This window comes from Vigna angularis, chromosome 11 (assembly GCF_016808095.1).
Source record: "Vigna angularis cultivar LongXiaoDou No.4 chromosome 11, ASM1680809v1, whole genome shotgun sequence".
Classification (NCBI taxonomy): domain Eukaryota; kingdom Viridiplantae; phylum Streptophyta; class Magnoliopsida; order Fabales; family Fabaceae; genus Vigna; species Vigna angularis.
Window position 1 is genome coordinate 18,234,877 of NC_068980.1, and position 9,197 is coordinate 18,244,073.

Here is a 9,197-nt window from a genome sequence, read left to right on the forward strand (position 1 = left end):
AAAAGATACTCATAGTATTATGGATGATCTTTTATATACATTACAAAATATGCTTTGAAGCACTTTATATTTTAGTAACATAATCCATTATAGGTATAGATTATAGATTCTATTATAACCTCAACACTTACTGTTTGAATTTTAGATTTTGTTTCTTTCAAATTTTCAGAGAGAGGGAGGAAATTTATTTTAAGTGAGTGGAAGTCAACTGGGTAGTTTTTTTTATAACCGATGATATATAAATAAATAAACCGAAATTGTCAAGAAAACCACTTTGAGTATCATTCTATTTTATCTTATACTTCCCATCATTTCATTTCCCTCCAATCATTTCTGTATTCTAAATTCTTTTAAATTCAAAAATTATCATCTAAAATTAAAAAAAATTCTTCACTTCATTTTTTTTCTCCTTTATTGAATTTCAAAATTTGATTTAGGATTTTTTTCATCAAATTCTATATTTAACGAAGAACTTTCCAAAATCTTATCAAATTTCAAAATTTGATATAAAAAAAAACTTCATCAAATTTCAAATTGGAGATAGAGACCATTCATAAATAGATGATAAACCTTTTAGGACTTTTTTTTACCTCTTCGCCCAAAATTTCAGCCACACCTTATCATTTCGATTTGTAAAAGTAATTTTTGGATTATTTGTTTTTAAAATATTCTAGAATATAATTTCAACAATATATGATTTTTAAAACATAATTTCTAGAATAAGTCTTTCAAAACAACTTTTCAAAATCATAAAATGCATTTTGAAATTATTTGATGGGATAAACGAAAATAAAAACCTAAATAAATTGATTTTCAAAATATGAAAACTCAAATAATTTGAAAGGTGTATCATGTTCGGGAAAACTTAGACTAATGGTGAAAGCTTTCTGAAACATATGAATGTAAATGAATTTGAAACACTGTTTTAAAAGGGACATAACAAAACACTTGTTTCAATCTAATTTGTAATAAAACTCTAATAAATTCAACCAGTATTGTTGTTCAACAAAGAACCAAACTCGAATCAGGATAAGGTGTTTCTGGTTAATTTATTCAGAGGTGAACATCTTTTCTAAGGCTCAAATACGTCCAACCCGTATAGAACAATGACACGCATATGACATGTATCGGTAAGTGTCTAATTTGAAACACATTTTTTTTGTCTCGAGACATGATTTTAACATGATTCTAACACAATGTCATTGAGAACAAATACAATGATTTTCTAAAAGCTTATAAACTTATAAACCCTTATTGTATAAGTTTCTATTATGATTATAAAAATAAGGAAAAAAATCTTATATTAATACTACTTTTCACTTAGATTGATTTTTGTATTAGGTGACAATATGTTTAGATCATTATATTCGACTAACCTTGTACATACATGATTTGAGTATATAAATATTGGTTTTAAATTAAATAATTCATAAATAGATTTGTATCCTCATGTCCTAGATTTTGAAGCACAACTCACAAAATACTAAGCTTTTAAGAAGGTAAGTCTTGGTGGCATTTAAGGCTGAAAAACGGTGGTTAAGTCTGAGGTTAGGCCAAGATTAAAAGATTTAAGGGGTTTATTATGGGATAGGACAGTTTTGGGAAGGTTAGAAGTGATTCAGGATAGGTTCTTAGTGAGTTCTTAAGAGAACTTTGATGATAGATAGAAACAAGAGGTTGGGGGAAATGACGTTCTTGGTTGATTTTCTAGGTTTTTTTGGTGGACTCTTTGTTGGGATTTGCTGCGCATTAGGGGAAGGGATTGAGCTTGGTTTAGTGAATGGGTGATGATGAAACGCCTAAAGGCCGTGAGCTAACTGATGGGCTAAGTGAAAGGTTTTTCTTAGATTTTTTTGGAGAACCACGGTGTGACTGGGAGGTGGGAAGTTGGCCTTGTGGTTCAAGTTTTGGGTTGATTCTTAACCTTTCTAAAACAGTAAAATCAATAAGATTGCTTAGTTGGTGACCAATTCTTCCCTTGAAAATGATTAATATCCTAAATTTACATCGGGAGTTAACCGAGCCTATCTTTATGCTGTTTTTATCAAAAACACATGCTTTCTAAAATATCCAAAAGCTACCAAACCTTCATGCACTTTCAAATGGAACCAAAAAGAAAATGCAAAACAATTGTCATTCCATTGAGCTACATGTTGTCCAAAGTTTCAAGTGCAGTGTTATTCCACAAATTATTCAAAACCCTGCAAAAGCAATTTGTCTTTTAAGTGTTTAAAGACGGTGCACAATAAATGTAACAAAGAAAAAGGGAGTATATAAAGCTATGAGAAAGAAACAAGTTCTCTACCTGGGTATTTGATAACACAGGTCACACCCATATAGACTCTCAGAACAGTAGATGTTACACACACTTCCCAAACATAAATGGATAATAGAAAGTTTGAATCACATACTGAGCAGTTTTCTGAATTAATATCAGCCAATTGCAAAAAGAGTCATCTTAATCCACACGAAAGAAACAAGATCCTGTACTTGAAAAATGAGTTCCATTAGTCACCACATGCTTACTGTCTCGTGAAATTATCACTAGCATCAATCATGTCAGCTTGGTTCATGTTGTTGTGCTCAGAATACAGCTCGTGCCAATCTGAGGCCAGCAAGACATCTGGCCAAGTGAGATTCAACAGAGACATGGACATGGATTGATTTTCACTCATAGGGGCCGAAACCTCAACTGACTGCAATTTCACATTGTTGCCTGCAGAGTTTTCAAGTCATGGAGTTTATTTTTATCAAGATTCATAATCAATTTCCAATGATACAACTTTAGAGGAAATAAATTTTTTTACTTAATTTATTTAAGACAAGTCAACAATTTTATGATCCAGAATGTGCATGACACGACATAATGAAGCTTATTTAAGTAAAATAGGTAATCTCACTTTTAAATAAGTTTTGCAGTGTCAAAGATATATGTGGATGTGTGCAGAAAATAATGAATGCTTTCCAAATATCATCCTTATCATACCACATTAGAAGGTACTAACCACTAAAGGTCTGAAAAGGTTCCCACCCATCCCATGGCTTTCCGTTGGTGCCAACAACAGGATGCTCATTCAGGATTGAAGTTGCACCAAAGGAAGATACAGGGTCAGCATAATCCTCCCACTCTGTCTCGTACATATTCAAAGCTGAACTCTCAGCTCCATCAACGGGAGTTGCAATGGATGAATTTGAACTCTCAGGCCAATTATTATTTGAATAACCAAGAGTCTTCGCCTGCTGATAAAGAAATTCATTAAGGAAGCAACGAGTGAGTGATGAAGAAGAACCTGAGTCTAGTGCATAAGGTGGTTGAGGAGAATGGATGAAAACATCAGTAGAATCATTCAATGGAGGCGGGGGAGAGGTACCCCAGCTACCAAATTCAGTTTCTGGATATTGGAGTGAAGGGAGCTCTGACTTCACAGCCTCAGAAGCTAGCTTAGAAGTAGAGTAATTGTCATTCGATATTGAATGGCTGTAACAGATTGAGCCATATGAGGAGGCACCATGATCAAGGGGAGAATGCAATCCAAATGATTCTGCAATCTTATCAGAAGTATTATCCTTAAAGTGGTCAAATGGATAAAACCCATTACTGTTCAATTCATTGGAACCAATAAAAGACACGGATGACTCTTGAAGATGATCATGGTTAGGTAATGTCGATGGCAGGAAATTACAGTATGGAGGAGAACCAAGAACATTTGGCAGAATGCTATTAGCAGAAATATCAGGAAGCTGAGGCACAAAAGGTAAGATTCCCTGATTTTCCTTCAGACTGTCATATATTGCATCATGTATCTCGTAATTGTTTTTCTCCATGAAATCCTGGTGGCCTCCATCTCCATCGCTGATTTCAGCAGTACCTTGGTCATGCTTATTATCTTGAAATGCTTGCAGTACTACTTCCGGAGGATAAAGTGGCAAGCCAGCCCGTTGACGCCTCTTCATCCGGGTGTTCCAGTAGTTTTTTATTTCGTTATCTGTACGACCAGGCAACTGAAAACAAAAGAAATCAATCATTCTAAATCTCCATTGATAGAGAAAATGAATACATCATAATGATAACAGAAAAAGAAATTAAGTGTGCAGTGATTGCAAGCATACTCTTCCATTTGTAAGGGGTAATTCCAGCTTCTAATTCTGACAAAAATATGTTCTCATTTGTTTTATTGCTCTCCTCTTTTTACTCATTGGCATTAATCTCTCACACATCTTTTCTGTCACTAACTGATTTCTTTTTCTTTGGGTGGGTGGTGTCGGGTAGAAATACCAGTATTGTAATCTCCCTCTTCCACCCCTGGCAACAGCAGCATTGTGATCTTAAATAAAGACTCACTGATTACATATCCTTTTTAAAAGAGAGAATGATGGTTCTTTGGACACAATGAAAAGGTGGTGGAAGGAAGAAACTGAATTTTGCTGTCAATCTTTTGCGATATGCAAGGAAAAGAATTACACAAGTTGGTTCGCAATAAATGCAATCTCAAAAACTCTGAATGCATTTTAAAATGGATGTAACTTTCATTTCCCCAGTTTGGCACATTACCATGTGCCATATTTTATCAGACAGGAAACAATCACAAAAAAAAAGAACGTGACATAGGTTACCTTTTTCATAACAAGCGTAAGAAGTTTTCCTTTTCGTGCTATTTTCTAACTTTAATGGTCTAAAATTATGATTAAGATAATAAAGTAATATGTTAGTCTATCTTCATATCTAAGAAAGAACTAAAAATGATTTACAGACAGAAAAAAATTCAAATAGATGCTCAGAGACAAGTCTCATCAAGAACACAGTACCATAATACTGGTTACATTCCCAAGATAGACATGATGATGTCAAGAACAATCGAGAAAAAAGTTACAAGGCTCTATACTGTCAAAGATTTGTCACACTTAACTGTTGCAGTATTCAATGAAAGTTATGCATAATGTTTTATGTTAAATTCAGAATATTATTAAATGGCAACTAAAGTGTATTATGCCACATTAGACTGTGTATATATTATTGAATGGCATTGAAATTCATAAATCTAACAAGCTGATTTCATACTGTAAGGGACAAGTTCAATAAAAAAGAAGACATGGTTGTCATATGATGTTCACTGTTTGAAGATAGGATGGCGTACGCAACACTGACATCAATGGCAAAAAGAATTCATACATTTAAAATAAATAAAAGTGAAAGAAACAGCAAAATGAAACAAAATTAAATACGTAAGTCAACAAATATTGTGAAGTCTGCTTACATGTGCTGCCATGCGTGCCCATTTGTTTCCCATTTTGGCATGGAGTTCAGCGATCATCTGCTCCTCTTCTGCAGTAAATGCGCCTTTCTTTAAGTTTGGCCTTAGGTGATTGGCCCATCGCAATCTGCAACTTTTTCCACACCGAGAAAGTCCTGAATACTTCTGAACAGCATTCCAATTCCCCTCTCCATGCGTATTGACATAGTCCACCAAAATAACATCTTCAGCAGCTGTCCATGGCCCTTTCTTCAGAACAACACCTCCTCCAATACCACCGTCATTCAACCGTGACCCAGTCTGATTCTTACCATGCACAGTGTCATCAATCTCATGTGTCATTTGACCCATCTCTTAAATAATAGTCTCTGCAATGAGTTTGTGAATCACGTATTAAAGTACTAGAAAATGAAAAACGGAAAAGCCAAAAAATTAAAAAAAATAAAATTGGAGCTGTCCACTAAATTCCCTCTCATTCTGTTACTCCCCTCGGATGTTACTTTTGTGTGGTGGACCACATTGTAATATTACACATCATAATATTACACATCAATACACAAGTAGAATGATATTCGATGATCGAGACAATAAGGAAGAAAACCAGAAAAGAACTTTATAAGGTGCCTCAGAAACAAACAGAGATGCCATAATCCTTAAACGGTAAGGGAAATAATCAAAACTAAAAGCACCATAAAATCCAAGGAGATCCTTTTTATAAAATTGTAGATCACATAGAACAAGTAAAGCATTATGCATATAAGTTTTAACAATACAAGTTTCTGCCTAAACACAAAACTATGATGATCTTCTCTAAACCAGGAAAGCAGACTCCAAAATAAAACCAAGTACAATTGTCACAGTTTCAAATCATATTCACCATTCTTACCCAAACAGAAAGTAAATACAAAGAGGAACATAAGTCTTTTTCTCTTGGAGATGGAAAAACAAAAAATTTCTCCAACAGACCATACCCACAATACAGAATTCAATATCCCCACAAGCCTGGTGCTGCTTACAGCAATATATAATTATTACAAAAAAAAAAAACATGATTAAAAGAGCAAATTTCACTTTCAACACTTCAACAAAACTAACAGCGACTTCACATCTTAACACGTCCAAAATTCTTTCAAAGGAAAGGAACTTATTAGTAAATAAAAGTAGGGATAATAATAATAATAATAAATAATCGTAATATTATTAATAATAATACCTAAACAGGACGTGAGAGTACTCAAGCTAAAATCTAAAACCCAAGGATTTTAGTTCAAATTCCCAATAAACATGAATCTTATTGTTGCTAGCAGAGAAGCTGAACCTGAGTTAAAAACTGAAGGAAAACCGCGTCCCTGAAATTCACAGATGAAAAACAAAATAAAGAAATTTAAATAAACAACTAATAATTAGACCCAATAAAGTGAATTCCATGCAACATTTGTACACACAGTATAACGATGAATTGGTTTCGGAATTTCAATCTATCCAATCATAAAAATAATAAAATTGAATTGAGAATTCAGATTCACAGAGAGAACGAAAAGAGAGAAATGGGAATGGGAGTACAACCGTGGTTGGAAGAGGATCAGAGCGAAGAGAGAGAAGAACATGAGATCAAAGCCTCAAACATTCGCAGTCTCATGCAGAGAGACAGAAAAATAAAAGGGTTAGAGAAAACAAAAATGTAGAGAGTGAGAAGAAGTGAAGAAAAAAACATCAAGTGAAGAGAGAAATATATATACTGCTGCAGGGTATGATTTTTTTTTTTCTGGTTAAAACCTACAAAAATTAGTTTATTCATAAATAAACTTTAATTTATACAAAATTATATCATTTTTTATGTTAAAATGTTTTTATATAAGCTTCTTCCAATACACCTTAATTCGCCTTAATTATAATCAAATAATATTGACATGGTTTTTTTAATGTTTTTCAGTGAAGTGATATTGTTAACAGATTTACTAGTTAAGAAATAAACAAATTGTATAAATACACTTTTACTTATTTTAATAAAAAAAACATGGAGTTGACTTGAAGATTGTCAACTTTTACTATTTTTTATCAAACATTTTATATAATTATGTGCTTTAATGTTTGACTTGGCTATGATATGTTTTTAATTTATTTTATTTATTATGTCATTTAGGTTAACAACATAGAGTCACTTTTGACTATATAATAAAGGTTGTTTTGTGTTGACAAGAAAAGTTTTTTCACCATCAAGATATATAAAGTCTAAATATTTCTTCTTATAGAATCTAATTTCACATGAGTAAAAGAATGTGAGAAGACTAAATTTAAGTTGTGTATGCATCTAATGTTTTTTTTATAGTTTGTCAAAGATTCATATTTGATTGTTCAATCATTATACAATTTTTAAACTTTTGCATATACCATGTAATTTTGATAGAAAAATCAAAACATGTTCATTTGTCATCATCAAAATCTCACACACACACACACACACATAAAATTAATGATAAATAAACTTGTGTCTACTTATATGAATTTTCTTTTATACTTAACAACAATTTTACGATAAATAAAAATTGTAAGATGATTTTAAACACTTTCTACATGATTATATGATAACCAATATAACAAAATCATTCAACATCAATTACAACGTAAATATGAATTAATGATAAATAATACTTTTTACATCAATTATTATACAATTAACTTAGACTTACAAAATATTATAAATTATTTATTGTGTTAATTATTAAATAATTGATATAAATTTTTATTACAAATTACTTCTTTTATAATATTAGTTGAAGTTTCATAATAAATTTCTTACTATTAACCAAAAATATTATGGAAATTGATAGTCTCGTTCAGCAAGATCAATTACTAGTTTAGTGAGTTTTTTTGTAGAATCTTTATTCAAGAACTAACGACCTAGTTTAATAAGTGGAGCACTAAAACTAAAATATATATTTATTCACCTAGCGATGTAGACTCGTCTGACAATATTCATTTTCTAATTATTTGTCAAATTTGAATTTGGTCGTTAGTTAGCAAGAATTTGTTCGTCCAACACGTAGATTTCTCCTGACTCTTTGTCAAATTCAAAATTGATTGTTGCTCAACGAGAAAATGACTCGCCTAGTGAGTTTGTATAGTGCATACACATAATTCTACATTTCAAGCAATATCAAACACTCATATAAATCATCTTATGATTCAATCAACACACCAACATACTCAATTCAATCAAATTAACTTAGTATCAAATAGACATACCACTTTCACATATATAATTGAACGTTCTGCATCTCATCACTAAGTACTATATACCTATTCCAGCTTTCAAATTTACACATATTATACACACCAAGTTAATCATAGCAAACATGATTCAAAATCAAACTCAAATCACAACAACATCAATCATTCAAAATGCAATTCACATGATAAGAAATTACAATTAACTTTCCTTGTCTTGTTTAAATTATATTTGCTCTCAAAGGTGTTCTCTAAAGCTCTATTCACATACGAAGACCTAATTTAATATTAAAGACCCCAGTCATAAACCTAAACACATAATTTAAAGAGCAACAAAGATTGATCAAGAGCTCTCTTAAGTTACATGCACAACCTAGGTCTCACATGCATCTCATGAAACAAAAATACCTAAAAAAAAATAAAACTTATTTTGTTTAACTCTTTCATCGAATAATTATATTATAATTTTTTATACTATCTTTGTTGTTCAAGAAGATAAAAATAGTGATCAATATCATGGACAAAACTTAAAGGTATGTTTTATGAAGCGATAATGATTTTATAATAACGAACTTAAAGTTATTTAAAATATCTTTTATTGTTTAAACTTTTTAATATTAAAATATTAGTGTCATTATTTTTAAACCATCATTACCTATAAACTCTTCTTTAGGATTTCAAATCTAATGTCTAATTTTAGTCATAATAACTTTTTTG

At 31.5% G+C, this 9,197-nt stretch overlaps 1 protein-coding gene across 6 annotated transcripts; it reads right to left on the reverse strand.

The window, feature by feature from the left end:
- Positions 1-1,517: 1,517 nt before the first annotated feature.
- On the reverse strand, positions 1,518-6,942 carry LOC108332291 (transcription factor MYB33). 6 transcript variants are annotated; one of them, XR_001832484.2, is made up of 5 exons: positions 6,466-6,942; positions 5,256-5,620; positions 3,006-4,002; positions 2,306-2,716; positions 1,518-2,201 (listed from the first exon to the last, which is right to left on the reverse strand). XR_001832484.2 is itself a non-coding variant. In XM_017567464.2 (5 exons), exons 3-5 carry the CDS (start codon positions 5,601-5,603, stop codon positions 2,523-2,525), a joined length of 1,539 nt encoding a protein of 512 aa, XP_017422953.1. In that variant the 5' UTR covers positions 5,604-5,620; positions 6,571-6,601; positions 6,819-6,942; the 3' UTR covers positions 2,253-2,522. The 6 variants fall into 6 exon arrangements, 5 of the variants coding, with proteins under 5 accessions (XP_017422953.1, XP_017422951.1, XP_017422954.1 ...); XM_017567464.2 differs by lacking the exon at positions 1,518-2,201 and having other exon boundaries at positions 2,253-2,716; positions 6,571-6,601; positions 6,819-6,942; XM_017567462.2 differs by lacking the exon at positions 1,518-2,201 and having other exon boundaries at positions 2,253-2,716; positions 6,466-6,601; positions 6,819-6,942.
- Positions 6,943-9,197: the final 2,255 nt, after the last annotated feature.

Bases quoted from the DNA above. Each gene is read 5' to 3' on its own strand.
- LOC108332291 (XM_017567465.2), bottom strand. From the start codon at position 5,603: ATGGGTCAAATGACACATGAGATTGATGACACTGTGCATGGTAAGAAT. The intron at 4,003-5,255 runs GTAAGCAGACTT...TTTTGTTTTCAG, and splicing joins GGGCACGCATGGCAGCACAT to TTGCCTGGTCGTACAGATAA. The intron at 2,717-3,005 runs GTTAGTACCTTC...AAAACTCTGCAG, and splicing joins ACCTTTTCAGACCTTTAGTG to GCAACAATGTGAAATTGCAG.